The 23,833-nt window shown below is 44.1% G+C and overlaps 1 protein-coding gene across 1 annotated transcript in view; it reads right to left on the bottom strand.

The window, feature by feature from the left end:
- The window catches only part of HEPACAM2 (HEPACAM family member 2), a 497,170-nt gene extending 481,227 nt beyond the window's left edge, over nt 1-15,943 (bottom strand). The window contains exon 1 of the mRNA XM_078663656.1: nt 15,797-15,943. Within this exon, the coding sequence (XP_078519782.1) occupies nt 15,797-15,875 (79 nt within the window). The 5' untranslated portion in view covers nt 15,876-15,943. The remainder of the gene's footprint in view (nt 1-15,796) is intronic.
- Between the last annotated feature and the right edge of the window lie 7,890 nt (nt 15,944-23,833).

Genomic DNA, 23,833 nt, shown 5'->3' with positions numbered 1-23,833 from the left:
GAAAGAATTGCTGACAAGAATGAGTTCACCTGCAAACCCTCATCACATCTCCCATACATAGATACCAATGAGACTTGTGTCTAACAGGCTACATTGCACTCATCATGCATACGGGCCAAATTGCACTAGACATAGATGGGCATAACCCTCTCTCCCTGTTCATATAAATGCTTCTTTCTCAGCCTACATTTATTCTGTCCTTCTCTGAATAACTGACACATCAGGCAGAAAAACCATCACCAATCTGTCTACATCTAACTCCACACTTACCCTGTCCCTTTAGACCACCATGCAGCCCCTTTATATCCATCTCCAAACACCTCTAGGATAAAGTAAAAGATGACATAATAAAAACAAAAAACACAATAAGTGGCATTATGTAACAAACCACATGTCTCTAGTGTCTTACAAAATGCCATTTCCTCCTTTTGGAGCTATACATTGAAGCTGGCCTGCCTACCTCTTGTCATTGGCCCCTAGAGCCTCAGCCATAAAGCCATTAGCGCTCATAAAAGAGAATTTCGAGTGCAAATTGGTGGAGTTGGACCTGGCCCTTTTTGCAGGGTTAACCCCAATCTTTTTGCTTTCCTCATCCTATTTACCTGACCCTCTTTTTGAAGGGTTTACGACTCTGGGCACTTTACTGCTGCTAATCAGTGCTAAAGTGCATGTGTTCTCCTTTTAAACTTGGTATGATTAGATTACACCTGTTTGGCATATTTAACTTACCTGTAAATCCCTTGTCCAGGGTATTCCATATACCCAGGGCTTTTAAACTTGGTATGATTAGATTACACCTGTTTGGCATATTTAACTTACCTGTAAATCCCTTGTCCAGGGTATTCCATATACCCAGGGCTTTTAAACTGAATGCTACATGTGGGCATGCAGCGCTGCTTGCGCCACCCTCGGAAGTAGCCTTCCAAACCTTTCTCAGGCCTTCCGCTGCAGGGCCTGTGTAAGCAGTTTGCTGCCACATTGACTTGGCATTTAAAATTATTTGACAAGCCTGAAACTCCCCTTTTACTACACATAGGTCACTTCTAAGCTGGGCCTTAGGTAGCCCTATGTGCAGGGTGCTGTGTAGGTAAAAGGTAGTACATGTACCCTTATCGTGTGGCATGTTCTAGCAGTGAAAAACATCCTATTTTTCACTACTGTGAGTGCTGCTCCTCTCATAGGCTAGCATTGGGAATTCCTTTATATATGTTTGTAATTTGTCATTTCTGATCTAAAAGGAGTAGCAGTGCCATGTTTGGTATGATTAGAATAGTGGTGGCAAATCCTGATTTTTCGTCTTCCTGGACTGGGAGAGAGGGAGGCATGGCACACTTACATTTGTATAGACTGTGTCCTGCCCTCACACAAAGGGCTTGTTTACCCCCAGCGGATGTCTGGAGCCAGGGCTGGGGCTGGGGCTGAAAGTGGATGTTGTGCACTTCCATGGTTCTTTTGAAGTTACCTCCCCATCAAAGGCATTTTGAGTACAGGGGCTCTAACCCCATGATCTTAATAACTGCGTGGGACTAGTAACCAGGCGCTGCTGGTGCTACATGCAGCACCAAAGGACTGCTGTGCTGCCAGAAAATATCACTGTTTGGACTGTTTTTGCTCTGTTGTGCTGACCTACTTGCCTGCTTGGCTGCTAGAGACTCTGTCACTTCGCTAAGAAACCCAGTGTGCTGGTCTGCTGTCTGCCTGCCTATGCCTCATGCTCCCCAGTGTCCTCATTGGGCTGGTGGCTACCTCTTCTGCTCTGTGGGGGCTGGAAGATTCCAGTAGCCACCACAAACTGGCCGTGGGACATGGAGTCCGGACGCCTGCAAACTTTTCTCTCTAGCGCATGTTGAGTGCTGGTTATACTAAAAGGATGGTGCTTGGTGAGAGCTTTGTCAGCCTCCAACCGGCCTGTTGCTCAAAGCACACTACCTAGTGCCCCTTGGGCACAAGCAGGCACCCACTGCGGTGCACTCCCAGTTTCAGGAGCATTCTTTGTTAAAGAGAAGAGAAGCTGGCGTATGTGGACACCAGCATCTGCTTTTGTGCATCTCTCAGCTTGCTCTCTGTGGTGGGCACTTTGTTTATGGAGGCAGTGCTGGAAATTCTGCCTAATCCACTGGCAACGTGTGCATCAGTATTTGGGTTTTCATCCTGTGCTACACTCTCCGATGTCTGAGAGAATACTGCAGTGTCAGTGGAAACCCTGCCTTGAGCCGGCAGGAAAGGAATTACCCCAACCAAGAAGTCTGTCCACAAGCCGACGCCCAGGTCAGAAGCGACCTTGGGGCCGGCCCGGCTTGTACACAGAGCTGTGTTGTGACAGCTGGGCAGCTGCCTTGTGAAAGTCTGCTGTGGGGTGACCAAGTGAGGTCTCCCCCAATGTCATCGATAGTGTGTGTGCCCACCCCCGTGTTGGCTCCTACCTTAGGGGCATTCCAGGGAAGTCCTCGACAGTGGCCCCCACTTCATGAAGTAGAGAATCTGTGAAATGACTGTATTCACTTTTGTAGGTGTGCAGATGCTCCTGTAAACTACATTTGGGGCTTACATTACCACCTAAACCATAATAAAGGTGCAGGTGCACTGTACCTTTGTGTTTATGATGGTATTTTGTAGCCCAGGTGTTACTGATGATATGTGATGACCATAGTTGGTGATTTAGGAACTACAATGATGTTTGGTGATTCATGTGTTTTCTCTCACTAACCTGACTGCTGCATTTCATGACCTGATGTTATGATATATGTCATTGTTGCCTTGCATTGTCAGGATAACGATTATTATTTCAGGATGTTCATTGTATGCGCAGTGATGGTGTTTTCATGGCGTGTGCAACATATAAGTCTTCATCTTATTGAACTAACTGTGATGTTTTAACAATTGCCTAGTTGGCAAAGTGATTATTGGTTTATGCGGTTTTAGTCTATGGTTATATGCAATACAGAAACGTATTCTTTTTTTTTTTTTAAGAGTCTTTATTGTTACTGCAAGTAAATACAAGCATGGGCCTACAACCACCCCGGCCGGCCGCTAGTCAAGTCATAAGTACAGCAAATCAATGTAGAAAAATACAGCAGCCCGAAAATCGGGGTCTAATAAGTGTCCAGGATATAACTTGTAATCAAGTGTACTGTGCAAGATTCAGGATTCGAGAAGGTTCATTTTACAATAAAGAAAAAACACAGAATCAATGCCATATCGTCATACATGGTCCTACAATAGCAAGCATGAAGCAGAAAATCCGCAACTAGTGCAAATACGTTTTAAGTATTGGGGGTAAGGCATACGAGTCAGGATAAATGTAAAAACAAACACGTTTCGTAGCAAAGCTGCACCCCACCCCTCAAAACGAAACATACTGTAGGAAACATGGAAAACGACGACACCAAAAAGGAAGAAAGACAAAGGGCCATAGAAACAAAGAAAGGACAAATTAACAAACCCCATCCTCCTACCCCCCACCCTGCATCCCTGCAGAAGGCTACGGCCTATCCCCCTCCAGCAGCGTGCCTGTCGCCCTAAATAGGAGACCCGAAATATAGAAAAAGAGAAAGATAAGAAAAAGGGGAAAAATGTGGGGAAGGGCCATCGATCTGGCCACCCGGCCCCCCCCCCCACCACCGCGCACAGTAAACATCCTAAAAGCAAGATCAGAATAGCCATGGAAAACATTAATCACCGATAGCACAATCAATAACTTCCCCGCCGAGTGCCCCCCAAATCACCGTCAGCCAACAATAAGTTCCACTATGTCCTAGACGGTCTCACCCCTGGCCTTTTCTATCAGTAGTAACAACATAGGTCCACTTATCAATCAGCATACAGAGCAGTGTGAAGGGCCCAAGTAGTCCGGGCGGACCGGGCAGTGTTGTTACTCCATGGGACCTCAGCCACCAAAACCCAGCCGAATATGTATGGCGGAAATCCGTCTGAGTCAGTATCGACCCCGAAAACATCCTCCAGTCCGAACACAGTCTCACCAGCCAGGGAAGGAGAGTCACACCAACCGGTAAGCGCTGAAACGCCGCCGGGGCAGCCCAAACCATAGATCGACGTTGTTTCCCCAGCCGCCGAGGAGATAAGTGCCCCGACGAGTCACTCACATGTACAACAGATCTGTCCGAAGCGATCTCATGAGCCGGGTCTTCCAGCGTCTCCACGAACATAGGCGTAGCTGGAGCACTCATCACTGACGCAGAGGCGGGCACATCGGCGCTTCCTTGAGATCGAACTATGCCCATGTGGAACGGTGGGACAACAATGGCGGCCATCCTTCTTCCCAGATCCCGGGCGTCCCGGATCAGGGTCGTATGCAGGGTTGTTAGCGCAGCCAGGATATCTCTGGACGTGGGCTCCGTCTCGTGGCGCAAAACCCCAGGACTCTCCCGCACAGCAGCTTCTCTGCCTGGATGTGGTCTGCGTAAGAGGGTGCCAACCGCCATCTTAGCTGATCCGGCCTCGTCCTTCTCCACCTCACCTCGGGAGCGGGCCCAACACCAGGGCGCAACAGGATTCACCACGAGGACCCCGAAAGTCAGGCGGGCCTCCCAGCGAAGGGTCACCAAAAGGCTAAACAAAATCTCCGCCGCTCCCTGGGAGCCGCCCGCCGATTCCGGGAGAAGTCATTAGTCATGCCCGGACACAACACTGGAAAGGGGGCCAAGTAGCGTGCACTCCTCTCGGCCCTGCTTTACCGCACATCCCACAAGGCACTCCGCTAGATGGACTGGGTCGGCACCGTCGCCATCGGCCCATCAGATCTCCGGTGCCCTCCGGCCGACTCCTCACCTCCACCAGAGGCCGCTGTTGTCGCAGTCGCGGCCGGCTGCCCTCCTCACTCGACACCCCGGTCCCAGCTCTGCGAAGGCCGCAAAACAGTCGGGGACATTTCCACGGGTCTGCCGCACGTAAAAGCCTCAGGAGCAAACGGTCAGTGAAAGTTGTCCTTCGCCTACTTAAATATGCCGTTACGGCTCAGGATAGTTGCCAGGATGTATGCGCGGGGTGAGAAGGCTCACGGAGCCGAGCGTCTATGCAGCCATCTCTAGAAACGTATTCTTATATCATATTGTGTGGAGTCTCTTTTGTGGTGTATTTATTGTGTCACTTGTGTGAGTGTGTTGCACAAACGCTTTACACATTGCTTCTGGGATAAGCCTGACTGCTCTGGCCAAGCTACCAAGGGGTGAGCAGGGGTTATCTTGGGTGAGTAACTCCCTTACCCTGACTAGAGTGCTGGGTTCTGCCTGGCCTAGGTGCCTGCCCTAGCCAACCAGAAACTCGACGTCTAACAGGTAGATTTACCGCTGCAAAAAAAATTATAAAATGTGCCTTTGTAGTCATAAATCCTTTTACTCCTGCATTATATTATCTTATGCTTGGGTAATATTATGCAGGGGAAATCTCCACAAAATGTTTGGTGGTGGTCAACCCAAGGTGTGGTTAGCCCTAAACCTTTGAGAGTACCCCTAAACTCATTAATTTGTGAGTATCCACAAACACCTCTCTCTCTTTTGTCCACCCTGTAAGTGGTCAGCAATTTGCTCCTGTCAAGGACAAGAGTACATTCCTTTCCATGATTGGAAGAGCGAGAGAACACTTCCAAAGTTCGTGGCGGTGTAGAGTAAGGGATTTCTTCACTAAGAAAAGTATTTTCGCAGTGGAGAAAAAAAATTACAAATTGAGCGAGTTTAATTGTACTTCATCTACCTTTAAGCAGAAGGAATGCTAATGCACAGGCGTATCCAGGAATTCACACAGCTTTTCCTAAATAAGTTTAGAAAGCCATCACTGATGCAGATTTCCTTAAAATGTTTTGTGAATATAAGTAAGTTATAAAACTGCACCCATGCAAGGTAGTAAACCTATAGGTGCACGAGTATGACTTTTTTTTACTAATCAATATCACTGGAATGGAAGATACACCGCATTAAGTGCGGCTTCGGCCTATGCAGCTTTACCAAGCATAGATGGATCGCGTTTACTTCTTACTTAACTCCAAATCCGAAACTGCATCAAGTTTTTAAGTTCCTAAATGTCACTTCCAGACATCAAACTTTAATTTTTTCCACGTGCTAATCAAGAAACAACGATACAACTGCATTCTTTGCATTATATCTGTATGGTGTATCAAACAAATGGGATCTAGTTTTGATTTTTACATCCTGTCAGTGGTTACAACATAAGGGAAGGTCGACCGTAACTTCTTTGCATCTTATGATCATTATGCGACATACATGAATCAAATTATAAAAAAAGTGATTGGTACTCAGTTTTATTTAATTCGTATTAGCAACAACTTACACAAGCAGTCACCATGAGCCTCATTGACAAGTGAATTTGAGGGAGGACAAGTAAAAAACACATTTCCATTACTTTTAATAGATTACAAGGGACTATTATTGCCTCCTATGTATTAAATCGACATATTTACCAGTTACACTGAAACATAAAACAAACTATCTCCCAAAAATCAATCCATTTCCGTGTCAGGTGCAGTGTTCAAGCAGATACTGAAGATTTCCAAGGATGCCATATGAAAAGGGATGATGGAAGTACTTGTTTGAGGTGCTATTGCATTTCTCATTAGCTTTTGACATGGTTAACCAATGGTTCCTCACAATCTTGCCGAGAACCCACATTTGTCCTGACCTTGTTCTCCTTTTGCCTGACAAATGGGTGGCATTTGGTCACAATGAAATGTCTGACCCTCTACAAATGAGCTGTAAGCGGTATTAAGGATTGGACTAATACCGTGGTGTCGAGACCCAGAACGTGTCATGACCCGGCAGGGTCATGTGAGGATGAAGGGATTGGACTCCAGTACAAATTCACTACTCTCCACTGAAGATGTGTCGTAGATTGGGAAAGGAGGATGCTCAGCCTACAGGTTCTTCTTACAGAAATGTTAAATGGAAGGAAAAAAGAAACACACTGGAGGTTGCTGGCTCATGGAACGCATCTCACTCACTCGTAGGTGATAAAGGGACAACTTTAGAAACTGGTACAGCTAATCTAACTGATACTCCTATAGAGACAGCAGTTAATGAACGCAGGGAGTGCCTGAGATCTTCCCTGAGCTTGGAAGTGCAAGGAGATGCTGAGATGGCTGTAGCATTCAGTGAGTTTCAGAATAGGAAGGTCTAAGATGGTAACTGGAGCCTTCTAGAAGGTGTGAGAAAAAAGAGAAAGGAAACACAAGGGGTTTGTGGGAAAACAAAACAAAGGTGCAGGAAAAATCCAAATATTGAGCGAACTAAGAACATGGGAACCATACAACCCAGCAGTTGTTAGGTAACTTGTCCCCACTACCTGGCTGCTTAAATTGACCGTATGCAGTCCTTCTGCTGTTCTGATTGGCTGCCACTCTCTGACCTAGAAGACCCATTTCTTGTATCTCAGCCCCAGCTGCTGCTATTTGGTCTTCCACAATTTCCAGGCTCTTGTTCTCCATCTTTTCTCTTGTATAATTATTTATTTTTCCCAGAGTTGGTTCTTCCCTCCTTTATTATCCTGACACATAATGACCTTGGTCCACCTGTATGGTTACTTCTAACACTGTTTGGTGGAAAACAAAAATTCTTAGGTAATCACTTCTTGAGATTTAACCCTCCGAAGAATATATTTATTATGTTATCACTAAAAACCATTGACGGTTTTATCCTCAGCACTGGACAGAAGACATCATTTCAGAAATAGATTCAATGAAATCAATATAGTGGGTCAATCTCTGTGAGGCTAAGGCGGGGTTCTCCAAGTAATAGCTCGGGAGCTACTGGTAGCTCGCCAGCTCCCTGAAAGTAGCTGGTGGAAGGGTAGCCCAGGCCAGCAAGTCATAGAAAGGATCTGGGTACATTGAGGGAGGTATTAAAGCCCATTTTCAGATACTGGGAGTAGCAGTAAGCCAAACCAGGAGGGGTTTCCACGCTAACAGATAAACTCACATTGTGACAGCCTGTGGCAGTGGGACTGCCTGCAGCATGACCACCTATTGCCGCTCGCAGTCTAGAAAAGTTGCATAGCCACTGTTCATGTTGCAGGCCTTACTCTATCAATCACACTGTGTAAATGAATACTCGGCCATGGCTATATTACAGAAGGAGCAAGAGTAAAGTGGCTTGAGTGCAGGGCTGGATGGGGTGTTCGTTATCAGTAATCCTATATTGGGATGTCAGAATTTTGAGACATGATTATATTGTAAGAGTGATAATATTCATGAGTAGTCCAGGTTGATATTTACTGATCAGAAGTAGCTCTCATCATGGAAAAGGTTAAATATATCTCATCATCTAAGGTAACTTGTCATACAAGTAGCAAAGTCTACCACTTCCGATGTAATCTTCTAATTTTAGTAAAGCCCTTCAAACCACACACAGACCGCCAAGTCATGGTTCAGGTCTCTGCAATCTGTGACCTGCCTTTGAGAAATTCGCTTCTGACCAGCCTTCCAGCTTTTGCTCTTCTCTACATCAACAAAAAAAAACATTAGATGCAATTGTAGAGTTGAATAGAAGGGCAAAATTGGAGAAATAACCCCAACTGAAACTCAAAGTACTAAATGCCACAAATATTCTATTCAACAGGTGAACAAAAATATAATCAAATGTATTGTCAATATTTCACACTACAGAACATGTTAATGAGATATGAGTAGACAATGTTTACCAAATAGCCCTCTACACTCTAAGGTGTTCCATAACAAATGGATCAGGATGATCATATAAAGCTCTGAGATCAATACCACAGTCCACTCCTCAAACATGTTTACTGGATCCATGTGGAAATGTCCAAGTGCCATCAAGGGCCCGACTATGGCTTGCAACCCACTCATTTCTTGACCACAAACCTCTCCACCATATATGGTTTTATTGATGGATTACATTGGTTTCAGAATTTTGTATTGCGTCAACATGCCAACGTTTGCCAATTTTGGATTCCCTAGCATATATCCTAGGAGTAAAAAGTAATGGTATATTCCAGATACAATGTCCTTGATCATGTTGTCAAGAACTGCACAGCTAAGGCTCTCAAGCTGTAAATCCATGTAGAGGATAATAGTTGAGGGTAAAAAGAGGGTTTTCTCTGGCTTATGGAATAAAAAGATCTGGCCACCTAAGTATCTTCATCAAGCTGATGGGACTCCAAATATGTTTTGGAAAAAATTAAAGGCTTGCCTATGTGATGACAAACAATGCCTGTGTGACAAAACATCTCACTATTACCAATATTTGGTCTGGTGTTAGCCAACACCTTTTGTTTTTTATACAATTATACGTACAATACACTTACTTATAGGGACTTTCTGCCAGCCCTCTTCATCCACTGGACTTGGACTGGTTTTTGGCCCATCATTTTTTTCATCCACTTACAACAGCATACAGCTTGGGCCAGTGGTTCAGCCCTATTCAACCATTGACTAATGTCACTGTGAGTGACAGCATTCTGACTTTTCACAAGTAGTACATCCATGAACAAAGTAATTCCAATAGTGCCAGGAGTGCATATGGCATTGTTTGGTTTTTGAGACCCAAACATGTTGCCTTTAGCTAATGTTTTTTATAGATTAACAAGGGCTTGACAGCAGCTTCCCCAACAATAAAACCAGAATTGACAAAGATAACCGACGAGCAGCTAAAGCCAGACCTATTAGCTTTGCTAATGGTGGTGAGATTTTGTTGTTCTGTTACAAACCATTTTTGACTCTCTTGCACTTTGCTACAGTACCCCTGAGGCATGGTCTTCTGCTTAGAGTATTGTTCATTATTTCTTTAACGCCTGCCGCCGTGTGGGCGTTCTAAAGGGTGGGCAGGGCTGCGTCGGCCGTTGGCAGCACTGGGGAGGGAGTGCTCCCCTCGGCCGTTGGCCAACGGGAGCACGGAAGGGGTTAATAAAGCCGGCTCAGTCATGATTTATTGTTCATCTGATCTGCCTTTAGAATGCATAGGCCCTGATCACAAATGGGATGCAAAATGTATCACCCATGGAGGTTAAAGGGTGCACCAAACTCCATATCCCTGCAATTTTCCACAGGTCAGTTTGGGCAGGTCAAACCTGCCAAAATTTGACAGGGGAAATATTATTGGTAATTACCTGGCTATTCAGAATATGGTGTTGGCGTCACAAAATGCTGCTTGTTATGCCACATTTCCAAGTTTGAACTTAAAATAGGAGGTTTCTACCCAACCCAGAAAATACCACATTCTGCAGAGTTGGCATTAACTGAGTTGGAGTAAATACCTCATTCTCCTCCACCCCATTAGTGATTTTGCTGGGGTATACATAGATACATGAATCAATAAAACAATGCATCACACTAAATTAAAAAAATGCTGGTGTGAAAATAAGTATTATGGAACTAGTTTAGAGATTGGGTGGTAGCGGAGAGTCCTCTGACTTCTAGGGGAACTTCTACATCTGGTCAAGATTCCAACACCATGATATTTCCTCCACCACATTTACCTAATTGCAGCATAAATTCCACAATGGATTCTCCTCCAGATGAAACACTTCTTCCAGAAAAGTGGAATTTTCACTATGAGCCAACTCTAAATGAGGCTCACTATGGCCCTACTCTAAGTGAGGCCCATTTTAATGACGCAACTCTAAAGGAGGTCCATTCTAATGACCAGGGCCAGTCTTCATCAAGGGTGAGCTGGGCCCAGGGCACCAATTTTCTGATGGGTGCATTGAGCCGTGATCAATAAGGTTATGCCAGAGATCTTCAATCTGTGGGGCGTGACCCCCAGGGGGGCTGTGGAGGCATGGCAAGGGGGTCACGCTCTTCATTTGCAAAAAGAAAACATGCAAGAAGTAGTTGAAATGCTTTCCCTGGCGTTTTATTCAGGTATTGGGAAATCTTAGCCAGAAAGACATCTAAACAGCCTTTCTACCAGTGTGTTGCTGGCCTGAAAGAAATACAAATATGCACAACTAGTTAATCTAAAAATGTAAAGGATTTGCAGATTAACTCGTTGTGCACATTTACATTTCTTTCAGGCCAGCAGCACACTGGCAGAAAGGTGTGTTTAGCTGTATGACTGGCATCAATTTCAGAGAGTGCTGTTGCAGGTAATAGGCAGTGGCGTAACAAAACGTAAAGGGGGCTCCCCTGGAAGATATGCTGAAGGAGCCCCCCCCCCCACATGCGGGCCTTTGCCTTTGTCAGCAAAGTGTGTTGTCTTCTCAGATTCAGTGTAAGCCAGTTCTAGAGCATTGCTGCAGCCACTGAAAAACATATTTCCCCATAAAGTTCTCTGAAACCTGAGACTGGTGAATACCCAAGCTTTTTCTGGGTACAGACTGCATTCGGGGGTCCAGATTTGTGGGTAAGAGGGCTATGTCTACCGCCATATAATGCTTTATGAACTAAGCAAATGTATTTAAAGTTAACCCTTTGAAAATTAACAACAAAGCAATATTGTGTATGATCTTGTCAACATCCTTGAAAAAGTAGCGAATGGCGATGAAACACGTATCGGCTGTAGCTGTATCAATGTTGTAATTACAAAACAACTGTCATGCAGATCGCTGGCTGAACAGAATTTGCTACATGAATTTTGGATTAAAATAACTTTGCTGGTTCGGTTCAATCGGCTGTTTACTTACCTTGTGCTGTGCGCTGTCTAATATAATGTCTACCGCCATATAATGCTTTATGAACTAAGCAAATGTATTTAAAGTTAACCCTCTGAAAAACCTGAAGCCAATGATGTTTATTTAGGCACTTTGAGAAGGACTGATGCAGTGTAAAGCAACACACAGACTTGCGCTGCGTTGCCTTACGCCATATCTAGGAGGCCATCAAAAGCCACGCAAAGTGACTTTGCATGGCCTCGTAGATATGGGTCTGTACTCTGTGCAACCAGAGCGTCATAAAAAATGACGCAACAGCACTGCAAGAGCCTTATAAATAAGCCTGTATATTTTGGAAGCAGCCCGTATATTTTGGAAGCACCATTTTATCGTGAAACATTTTGCACATTTTGTAGCGGTCTATCTTATATTGCATGTAATGCAAGTATAAAAAAAGACTTACATATTCACAGTGCTTTCTGTCACAGGTTGTGACCTCATAGCTCTAAAGATACACAAGTCAGTTTTCTCCACTGCACCAGCCACGATTTAATTCTGTCTCTCTCTGGTTTCGCACAGACTTTTGCAGTGCATTAACTAATAGAGGTTTCGTAATTATAGTGCTTTTCCTACTGAGTAACAACTTTTTAAAATGTATTTATTATTTATTGAAGCTGCCCTTATTTTATATGTAGCTACCTGACGATGAAAGACCTAAAAAAGTAGGTATTTCTAATTACGTTGAAGGATGTTCATCTGCCTCCAGTTACAAGCAGCTGTAATTGCCAAGCTGTCAGCATCCCGTGAACTACAGTATGGTTTTCCTATAATGCCGTGCATTAAAGTTGCAGCCCATGCAACACAGCTATTATACTAGGGGACACTGGAATTATGTGATTGTGCGGCCGCACTGATTTTAACATAATTACAGATTCAATCAATCAATCAATCAATCAATCAATCATGCCATTTGTATAGCGCACTACTCACCCAGGAGGGTCTCAAGGCGCTTGGGGGGAGGGGTATGCTACTGCTCGAACAGCCAGGTCTTGAGTTGTTTCCTGAAGGCGAGATGGTCCTGGGTCAGCCGAAGGTGGATGGGGAGGGAGTTCCAAATCTTGGCAGCCAGGTAAGAGAAGGATCTTCCTCCGGCGGTGGCTCTTCGGATGCGTGGTACGGCTGCGAGGGCGAGGCTGGTGGACCGTAGCTGGCGGGTGGGCGTGTAGAAGGTCAGGCGGTCGTTGAGGTACTTGGGGCCCAGGTCGTGGAGAGACTTGTGTGCATGGGTGAGGAGCCGGAACGTGATCCTCTTGTCGACGGGGAGCCAGTGCAGGTTCCTCAGGTGCAGGAGATGTGGCTGCGTCGGGGGACATCCAGGATGAGTCGGGCGGAGGCGTTCTGGATGCGCTGGAGTCTTTTCTGTAGCTTGGCTGTGGTTCCGGCGTAGAGGGCGTTTCCGTAGTCCAGTCGGCTGGTGACGAGTGCCTGGGTGACAGTCTTCCTGGTCTCGGTCGGGATCCAGCGGAAGATCTTGCGAAGCATACGCAGGGTGTTGAAGCAGATAGATTTGCAGCATTTGCAATATAATCCATCATCTGCGGCATAAACTACTGACTTTAACCCCAAATAATTATGTACTAAAAAGGTTTAAAGTTACTAAAAAGCAGCAACAGGTGTTGCCACTCTGTAGAAGGCCTTTTGTAAAGCTGTACGGGTCCCATTTTTGTTGCTTATTGCTATATTTTGGTTTTAAACTGGTACTAATGAGGTGCAACCACAGATTGACCATTTCTCTGGAGATCATTTATGGTTGTCAATGACAAGGACTACCAGGTTCTAGAAATTTTTGTCAGGAGGGGGTCTTTATGCCTAAAACATTTTGATGGGGGGTCTTAGCATCGAAAAGTTTGAAGACCACTGGGTTATTTCAACAGCAGCACCCTTCTCATCTTGCAGAAGCCGTGTCCTTGTCCCTGCCTGTCCGTTTCTGTCCGATTTGCCAGTTTAAATTGGTTTTAGTCCTGCATTATCATAAGGATGGTGATGTTTTTAACACCCCTTTAGCCCCCTTGCTTGTCCTCCCTTCGTCCTCGGACCCCTGCTGGCACACACAACCTGACTCGGTAACCAAAGCAGCCCTGGCAATTAGTCAGACCAGCCCTGGGGGGAGGGGTGCTTGTGTTATTGGGGGTCGGGGGGGGGGTATTTTGTTACTGGGGGTCGATGTCGCAGCACCACTGCCAAATCAGCCCACACTGCTCCAAAACAGGCCCCCACCCTACAAGCCTCCCGAAACGCCTGATGCCCTCTATGGCCAGTCCGGCCATGCTGGCACACATCAGCAAAACCATCCTCTGCGTGAGGCAGCTAAGCTATCAGTCATTTAGGTGAGCTGGGGGAGGCCCGGGTACTGGCCAGAGAACTCAAAAGTGACCCCCTGCTGCCTTATTTAATACACTACCATCAGCAAGGGCGACAAATTTCTCCACGCACTCAGGGCGCTATCTTAGCCAAGGCTGGCCCCGCTAATGACGTAACTCTAAATGGGGCCCACTCTAAGGATGCAAGTGTAAAAGGTCCTCCATATAATGACGCAACTCTAAATAAGTCCCACTTTAACCGCACTTAACTATTACGTGGTTATGGTTTACAAACCCCGGCTGGGGAATCTTGTAATGTATTACCGTCCTCCAGCCCCCATGCCTGTTCAACCAGCATTGCTGCACTGTTCTTGTTTTCCCCAGGATTACCGTGAGTGTTTTTATGTAAAGATTTATAGACACTTTTGTAGGTACTAAGGCGAGGGTCTTTGCAGAAGAGAACCGCCCAAAACAAATACACAAAGCTAGAAAGTACATGAGGTAATTTCTCTCCAAACCGTAGTCACTTCGCATCCCCTTAATGCGTAGCTTGTTAAATTAGTAGCAGGACAGCGCTGGGGTGGCGTCAATGGTTCCATGGTTGTGGCGACAGAAAAAAACATAAAAAGAGGAACTGTTTTAGCCTATGGACATTTGAATGCCTGGGTTTTGGAACTAACGTCAAAAAATGTGGAAGTGAGCCAGCCGCAGCTGGCCGCTGCAGGTACCAGAAGGCAGCAGGCACCGTGTTTGACGACACACAACAAGGCTTGTTTATGATTGGCGTGGGCGCCCGCGGACAGGGCGGTGGAAGCGGAGTGATCGGTTGTCCCGGTAAAAGTTCCCTCAAAAAGCATTGGCCACGGCCACGAATAAAGAAATGCACATGCGATAAAATAATTACCTGAGCATTTTTTTTTCTTTTACAAGGACGTTTAATATTCCACTTTATATTATAAATGGGAAGCTCGTGCCGTGTTTGCCGCTCGATGGATAGGAGAATAAAAGTCCCTTGAGATCTAACAAAAGCAAAGTAGTAGGTAAGGTAGCTCAGTCGGTTATCACAACCACCATATTGGCGCCCCACCCTGGCCACCAAACGCCACTAAGTAGGAAGTTAACAGAACATACACTAGCAACGCTGGCAAAGTATTACTAGTATGACCTGATACATAAAGATGATAACGCGCCGAGTCAACTGCCAGTAATTAGTATAAAGTGCATTTGATCTAACATCTTTCAAAGCCTAAAATATCTCACTTTTGCACTTCCATCTCTTTTGCATTCTTTCTTTCAAATTACTCGGCGCACACACGCTGATGTTTAAAATATCTTCCTCGTGCACTTCCATCTGCTTACCATTTCGATACAATGTTAAATTATATAGAGTGGCGGTAATGCCAGGTCTGCTTTTCGAACTAGGTAACCAGGTTAAAGTCTCGGCGACGGCTAATCATTTATAATTTTGGCAAATCGCTTAATTTACCCTTGCTTAAAAAACGAGTGTGACCTTGTGAAATGTAAGTGGTGATCGTGTAAAGCGCACCAATACCTCCAGATACAGTGCGTACTATATAAAAAGAAATGTAAATAATAACAATAATAATAAGAGTTCTAGTACTAGTTAAAACTAAAATATGTTGTCATAAAAACGGAAAGCAAGTTTTTTTCAAGGAAAGTCATTCTCTTATCCGTTTATCCCACTGAACAACTTGTATTCAACTTAGAATTTATAATTGTATTATTATGTTTAGTGTGGCAAACCCCTTAATCCGTAATGTATAATTCTTCAAATCATTTAACAGAATCCAAGTCACACTTTATTTCCCTCATCTATTAAAAAAAGTAATATCGACGTATCTTACCAAGCAGTAAAAAGAATAGCGTGCTCTTCAGGAACCAGTCAGGGCTGGCGGAGGGCTCCATGAAAGCATCCTGCCCCATGCAGAGATCACCTTCTTCACTGCGCCGAGGCTCCGCCTGGACCAGCAGCTGCCGCTTTATTTGCCAGGGAAATCAGTAACGAGTTAAGAGCCCTGGCCTGTCTTCCGCCTCCAGTCATTTGCGTGTGTGTATACAAAGGGACGTAGGGCGTAGCAACACCTGTTAGCTGAGGGCTTGACATCTTCGCTGCCTGCGCCTCTTTCTCGTGTTTACGGGACATTGGGTCCCATGCACAAACCCTTTTGCGGCAAGCAAACGGCATGCGACCTCAAATGAGCGTTTTTCAATGCAATGAAGCTGTTTTGCGACTGGGAACAAAATAGGTTTTGCGAATCCACTCCATGGGGTGTGAAAGGGCATCTCCTCCTAATTTCCAGTCCCAAACGATCCGTTACAAACGCATGAACTCCCTTGGCTGCTAGCCTGCTACCCATTCAAATGATGTGGTAACTAATTCACAAAGGGGGATGAAGGTGACCTCCCTTTTGTGAATTTGGTCAGCAGTCTCAGGGGGAGTAGGTAGTTGTCCAAAGGGGCACGGCCTGCTGCTTTGATCCCGCCCGATACATTTTAATTGGCATGAGTCCCTAAAAGTTTCCCGGTTGAGAATACAAACGGAGGGATGGCATTCGCTGTTTCCTGCAGGCCACCATCCATTTGTTTGTAGCCAATCACAGGTGTTCGTAAATAGCAGCCTGACTAATTAAAACTCATTCTGCAGGTCGTTCTGTGGTCACCTGCGACTGGAGATTTTGTGATGCAACCTATTAGTACATATGATACACAGGATCTCTAATTTCCCTCATATTTAAGAAAGGCAATTGGGCACTTGCGGAGAACTACAGACTCATCACACTACAAGATACAGATGCCAAGCTGTTTGCAGGAGTTCTGTTAATTAAATTAAATGAATGGGTAACAGAAAACAAGATTTTACCATTAAATCAAACTGGTTTTATTAAGGGGCTTGGAACAATGACAAACATTATGGCATTATCATTAATAATTGAAAAATCACTCAGGGTAAAGCAGCCCTTGTATCTGTGCTTTGTAGATTTCAAATCTGCTTTTGACTGCGTGCAAAGGAATCTATTGTGGAAAAAACTTATTGAAAAAAACATTCCAATTGAACTATTAAAAATGATTCAACTATTACACAGTAAAACCTGGGTAAGAGTAAGGATGGGGGATGGTCGATCATTAACAAAGGAAATTCCAGCAATAGAAGGGCTAAAGCAGGGATGTGTGTTGGCCCCCCTCCTTTTTAATCTATTCTTAGGAGATCTATCAGGGAACCTTGACGAACTTAATGCACATCCGCCGAAGTTAGGGGATAAATTGATATCCAACCTAATGTATGCAGATGACGCCATCCTTCTAAGCCATACTAAAATCGGACTTCGGCGCCTAATTAATAGAACGGTTCTGTATGCCCAGGAAAATGGAATGGTAATAAATGAAACCAAAACAAAAACCATGGTTGTCACTAGGAACACTAAACTGAGACAAAATAATAAATGGTACATGGAAAATACCAAACTAGAACAAATAGAAGTGTATAAGTACTTGGGTGTACTATTCGACCAAAAGGGAAACTATAAACTTCAAAAACTGGACATACAAAGGAAAGCTAACTCATTAATTGCAGCATTTAAAATAGCACAGAGATCGCTTGGAAATCTGACCTATCGCACGCTCTTGAAGATTATAGGGGCTAAATTGCTCCCAACAATAACATATGGCAGTGAGGCATTAATAGGGACGGATGCAGAAATGATAAACAAGGTCCTTTTCAAAGCATATAAAACTCTCTTCTATCTCCCAAATAATGCTTCACCTGCTCAAATTAGACTTGAGTTCGGGTTAAACAATCAAGCCTATGCAAGAAAAGGCCAATTTATTAAAACGTGGTATAGGATTAAAAATGACCACGACAACCAAATATCTCAGTTACTTTGGCAAGAAATAAATAAGAACACAAGAACACCTGCATGGAAATACCTCAATGATGCACTAGAAGAGTTTGCACTAACGCCCATCTGGAACAATACGATAAGTAATGGATCCTTTAAAAAAATAGTAAATCGAACAACAAACCACCTATCACTTATAAAGGACAAAGATTTGCTGGCAAAAAGAAAACACTCGTGGTCCGTAATAAATGGATATGAAAAAAAGAAAGTACAGGAATATCTGGAAACACCTTGGTCTGAAAAAAGCAAACAATGTCTGGTGAGAGCAAGATTTGGGATTCTACCAGGCCTTAGTCATGCCCCGCCATGGAAAAAAACTAACAGCAGTACATTGTGTAGACTTTGTAATGGTGGAGAAGAGAATATTGTCCACCTCTTATGTATCTGTCCCGGACTCCGCAACGAAAGATGCACTATACTCAAATTTCACTTTAATATGCGTGGAACAAGGACATGTAGACAGGCGTTGAAAGTCTGTCTACATTCGAATGATATAGTCATGAACGCTGCCTTTGTAAAGTTCCTAAAGATAGCATCTATAAAACTGGGAGAATGAATTAGAAAAATGTTTTTATAAATTCTTTTAAAGAAATTTTTTATGATATAATTGCTTTTACTCTATTGTATTTATTGAATGTGTTTTTGTATTGGAAATGTTGTAAGATTTTAAATAATCAAACAATAAAGAATACTCAGATATTGTAAAATCAAAGACAGGTTGCAAAAATTCGTCCTACAATGTGCACGTTTTAGCATATCTAGGTCAGGAGCCCGCTGTTTTTAAAAAAAGTGTGTTTCACATTCATAATTCAAATAGAATAGAGATGTTGTATTAAAGCCAAAAATTCATGTGTCAAATTTAATGATAAAGGTGTTGCATGTGTTTAAGCATATTTTTGGGGGGTTTAGCATGTTATTACTCTTGTCAACTAAACTGCAAAGATCAACCAGAGTATTACAAATAGAGGGGCACATTCTCAAAAGTATTTTAGAGTACATACATTAGTACTGCTATAGTACTCTTTTACATACTCTTACATGCCTTTGTGAATTGGCTCCAAAATATCGAAAATGGAAATAAAGTTGGAATAGCCGTGGAATATTAATACACAGTTAGTACAAATAGAATGGACAGTACCCTCTTTGCACTTTTGCTAATAGGATAGTAACCATTTCAGGGCGAATCACAAAGGCATGTAAGAGTATGTAAATGGACACTCCAGTGGTGGTGGTGGTGGTGGTGGTGCTACTTCAAGTTCTCATTAATGCTTCTGTGAATCAGCGCCATAGAATATTGATGATTTTAAGAGAAAAAAAAATTGCATATAGTTCCCTTAGATTTTACACGTTGGGGCCGAGGGGGAGGGGAGTTATGTTGGGAGGTATATTATTCGATCTATTTTTAATCAAAGAATCTATTTTCACAATCAAAAAATTGTGGAAATTAGTAATTGCCATCCTATGCGCAGGTACACAGTTTTCCACATTGCCCAACCACTTCGTCATGATCTGTAGGAGAAACCAGAAGGCAGAAATCTGAAATCAATAACAGCCATTGTCCATATAATATATATTGCAGTAAACCTGTTGTTATTGAGATGTTCCTCATTGTCAGCTATCACTTAATCAAGCCTCTAACATTGCCATACAAACAAAGACATATACACAGATGTTGGCAAAGCCACTAAGTATGGCTTTATTTAGAGTGATCATTTATTTATTAAATAGCACTCAACACTGCAGTTTAATCACTTCTAATCATAGTAAAACACTTGTTACTTTTACTCAGTTTAATAGAACTTACTTTATCAACCTCAAAAGGCGTAAGAAGCTGGGTTGGTTTGTAGATGATTTCAACGCGTGATCAGCAGATTACCCTCGATGGCAGAAGCGAAATAACAAATGATTGAGCGATCTCGTGGATTGGCTGCTTAGAGCTGCATATGCCCAGCGTGAGCCAGGGTGCTTGTAGGACCTGCATCACACACCATGTGCTACCATCTATGCTGGGTGCAGGATCATATGGTTACCGGTATCCCCATTCCTCAGCATGCAGCATATATGTTGGCCTACCATCAAATGCATAGTTATTTCTTTACATGGTAGCTACAGCCATCATAAGGCATGAGTGTCTTATTCCATTCACAGCTTTACATACAATGGTTCAGACATCATAAATACATGAAGTCTTATGTGGCAAAGCTCTGCAAATTAATGTATGGCTTCACTTGATATGTTTTAAACAAAAAAGAGGGGGAATGTTTATTTAATTGCAAATAATTAATTGACCAGGAATTAACTAGGCCCAAAATTTCTGAGCATAGTTACAAGTCAGCTCCCACTGACCTCAAAGACCAATCTCGTGTGCCTGCTGGAAAAGGCCAAACTGCCGTGCATAATCAATTAAACAAAAAAGAGGGGGGACCAAGGAGCTAATAAAGGTCCAGTGTCCATGCTCCTATGCGTCTGATAGCAAAAAGGAGGACAACGTTCCTATACAAGGGTGCAAAAGTCACCGGTGTATCAGGGTGCAAACAGTCACCCATGCATTAAAAACAGGGAAGGATAAGGGAAAGGTAATCCTAGGTATAAAGTACCCTAATATGAGAGGGAAAGACATTCAACATCCTCTGCTGCCCTCACACACCCCGAATGATGCCATGCTTCATCATCGGGGCATTTTGCTCCTCGTAGGGCCGGCGCTGCAATTCCCTACGGGACCCCCGAAGGGTCACTTTGTCGGAGATCTTTTTGAGGAAATGGCGGATGTTGCATGAGGGTGTGTGGGGAAGGGTAAAGGAGGGTAATTCATGTACGTGCAAACGTGATAGTGTGATAAAATTCCAAGGGTATGAAAGCAGCGGTAAGTTTTTCTTGGTAAACCCTTGGCAGTTAAGAATACTGCTTAAAAATGACTGACCCCAAAAGGCCCACTATGCCTGGGTGTCTATAGTCGCGGTCGACATGTTTCGCACCTCTGTCGCCCGTAGGTCATTGGCGCTTCTTCAGGAGCAAACAAAAAACAGTGAAGTGCACGTGAACACAATACATAAAAGTTAAAATGAGAACCCTCTTATCTCAGCCAGGGCGGGTAAGGAAGCCTGTATACCCTCTATGTAAATTCAGTGCTACACAGAAGCTGCTCCTGGTTGACACCTAGGAAACAAGAAAACAAGATAAACCACATGTGAGCGTCAGTAACTACTTGATGCATCACGAGGTGCCACTTTTGTGTACACCTATTTTCACAGAAAAATTGCGCAGGCACACGGGAAAGGTCCACCATGAGGCGGGGGCCGTTACTACAAAGAGCAATTAGCTCAATTAACGCTTATATTATTAAAAAAGTTAAAATAAGGCACCTAGACTCGGCTACATGGAAGTGGTTAAACGTGTAACAACTATGAGGCAGGGGCCTGCCAATGTTGAAATATGGTAGAATTACCAAAACGTGAAAATAGGTGGAACACCATCACCATGCTTACCAAGCACTAGTAAAAGCACTCCTCCAATGGTCAAGGGAATGGACGCCCGCGTATAGTCGGGCTGTGGAAACAATAGACCCAGGCCAGGCACATAAATAAAAATGTAAATGCACCAATGGAGTTAGGTGAAAATGATGGCAACCATCAAGTGACTGGAACGAAATGGTACTTACAAAGATATACGGGTGCTGCCTCTAGTGCACCTACCCCTGTCCAAACGCTCGCTGTATGTAAATTAAGAACGGCGAAACGCGGGATTTAAAATCAACAAGTCGGGCAAGGGGAGAGGCGGAAACTCTTTCCGGTGATGTCTGAATAGGAAGTATCTCAATGCGCATGTGCAGCATGGCGGCGAAGAGGCGCATGCGCATCAATTGTACACACTCTTCCCTCGCTCATGCGCACTGGCTTGAATGAAAAGGAAGGTGTCAGTACCGGTAATGTCTCAAAACAGCTATCAGGAATCAAGCAGTTTTTCCGGTATTTTGGCACCCTTCAATTTCTTGGGCATCACCGTGTAAACCAGGTCCTAATATCATTACCGGACCACACCTCGTATATAAATGGCCTGTGTAGATGTTCCCTACTAAAAAACATCCCGACAGGGATGCATGGGCCATATAGAGGGGCTAAAAGGATACGCCCAGGTTGCCTAAAGGGGGGGGGCTGTGATATGCGTCCTAATGTTTATTTAATTGCAAAGAATTAATTGACCAGGAATTAACTAGTCCCAAAATTTCTGAGCATAGTTACAAGTCAGCTCCCACTGACCTCAAAGACCAATCTCGTGTGCCTGCTGGAAAGGGGGGGGGAGGAATAGAATAGGTCCCACGGCCAAACTGCCGTGCATAATCAATTAAACAAAAAAGAGGGGGGACCAAGGAGCTAATAAAGGTCCAGAGTCCATGCTCCTAATACAAGTCTGATAAGAAAAAGGAGGACAAAGTTCCTATACAAGGGTGCAAAAGTCACCGGTGTATCAGGGTGCAAACAGTCACCCATGCATTAAAAACAGGGAAGGATAAGGGAGAGGTAATCCTAGGTATAAAGTACCCTAATATGAGAGGGAAAGACATTCAACATCCTCTGCTGCCCTCACACACCCCGAAGGATGTCATGCTTCATCATCGGGCATTTTGCTCCTCGTAGGGCCGGCGCTGCAATTCCCTACGGGACCCCCGAAGGGTCACTTTGTCGGAGATCTTTTTGAGGAAATGCCGGATGTTGCATGAGGGTGTGTAGGGAAGGGTAAAGGAGGGTAATTCATGTACGTGCAAACGTGATAGTGTGATAAAATTCCAAGGGTATGAAAGCAGCGGTAAGTTTTTCTTGGTAAACCCTTGGCAGTTAAGAATACTGCTTAAAAATGACTGACCCCAAAAGGCCCACTATGCCTGGGTGTTTATAGTCGCGGTCGACATGTTTCGCACCTCTGTCGCCCGTAGTTTATTGGCGCTTCTTCAGGACCAAACAAAAAACAGTGAAGTGCACGTGAACATAATACATAAAAGTTAAAATGAGAACCCTCTTATCTCAGCCAGGGCGGGTAAGGAAGCCTGTATACCCTCTATGTAAATTCAGCTGCTACACAGAAGCTGCTCTTGGTTGATGCCTAGGAAACAAGAAAACAAGGTAAACCACATGTGAGCGTCAGTAACTATTGATGCATCACGAGGTGCCACTTTTGTGTACACCTATTTTCACAGAAAAATTGCGCAGGCACACGGGAAAGGTCCACCATGAGGCGGGGGCCGTTACTACAAAGAGCAATTAGCTCAATTAACGCTTATATTATTAAAAAAGTTAAAATAAGGCACCTAGACTTGACTACATGGAAGTGGTTAAACGTGTAACAACTATGAGGCAGGAGCCTGCCAATGTTGCAATATGGTAGAATTACCAAAACGTGAAAATAGGTGGAACACCATCACCATGCTTACCAAGCACTAGTAAAAGCACTCCTCCAATGGTCAAGGGAATGGACGCCCGCGTATAGTCGGGCTGTGGAAACAATAGACATAGGCCAGGCACATAAATAAAAATGTAAATGCACCAATGGAGTTAGGTGAAAATGATGGCAACCATCAAGTGACTGGAACGAAATGGTACTTACAAAGATATACGGGTGCTGCCTCTAGTGCACCTACCCCTGTCCAAACGCTCGCCGTATGTAAATTAAGAACGGCGAAACGCTGGATTTTAAATCAACAAGTCGGGCAAGGGGAGAGGCGGAAACTCTTTCCGGTGATGTCTGAATAGAAAGTATCTAAATGCGCATGTGCAGCATGGCGGCGAAGAGGCGCATGCGCATCAATTGTACACACTCTTTCCTCGCTCATGCGCATTGGCTTGAATGAAAAGGAAGGTGTCAGTACCGGTAATGTCTCAAAACAGTTATCAGGAATGAAGCAGTTCCTCCGGTATTTTGGCACCCTTCAATTTCTTGGGCATCACCGTGTAAACCAGGTCCTAATATCATTACCGGACCACACCTCGTATA

Source organism: Lissotriton helveticus, chromosome 10 (genome assembly GCF_964261635.1).
Source record: "Lissotriton helveticus chromosome 10, aLisHel1.1, whole genome shotgun sequence".
In the NCBI taxonomy this organism is placed as follows: domain Eukaryota; kingdom Metazoa; phylum Chordata; class Amphibia; order Caudata; family Salamandridae; genus Lissotriton; species Lissotriton helveticus.
Note: the sequence above shows the minus strand (reverse complement) of the source record. Positions and strands in the feature narration are given on the sequence as shown.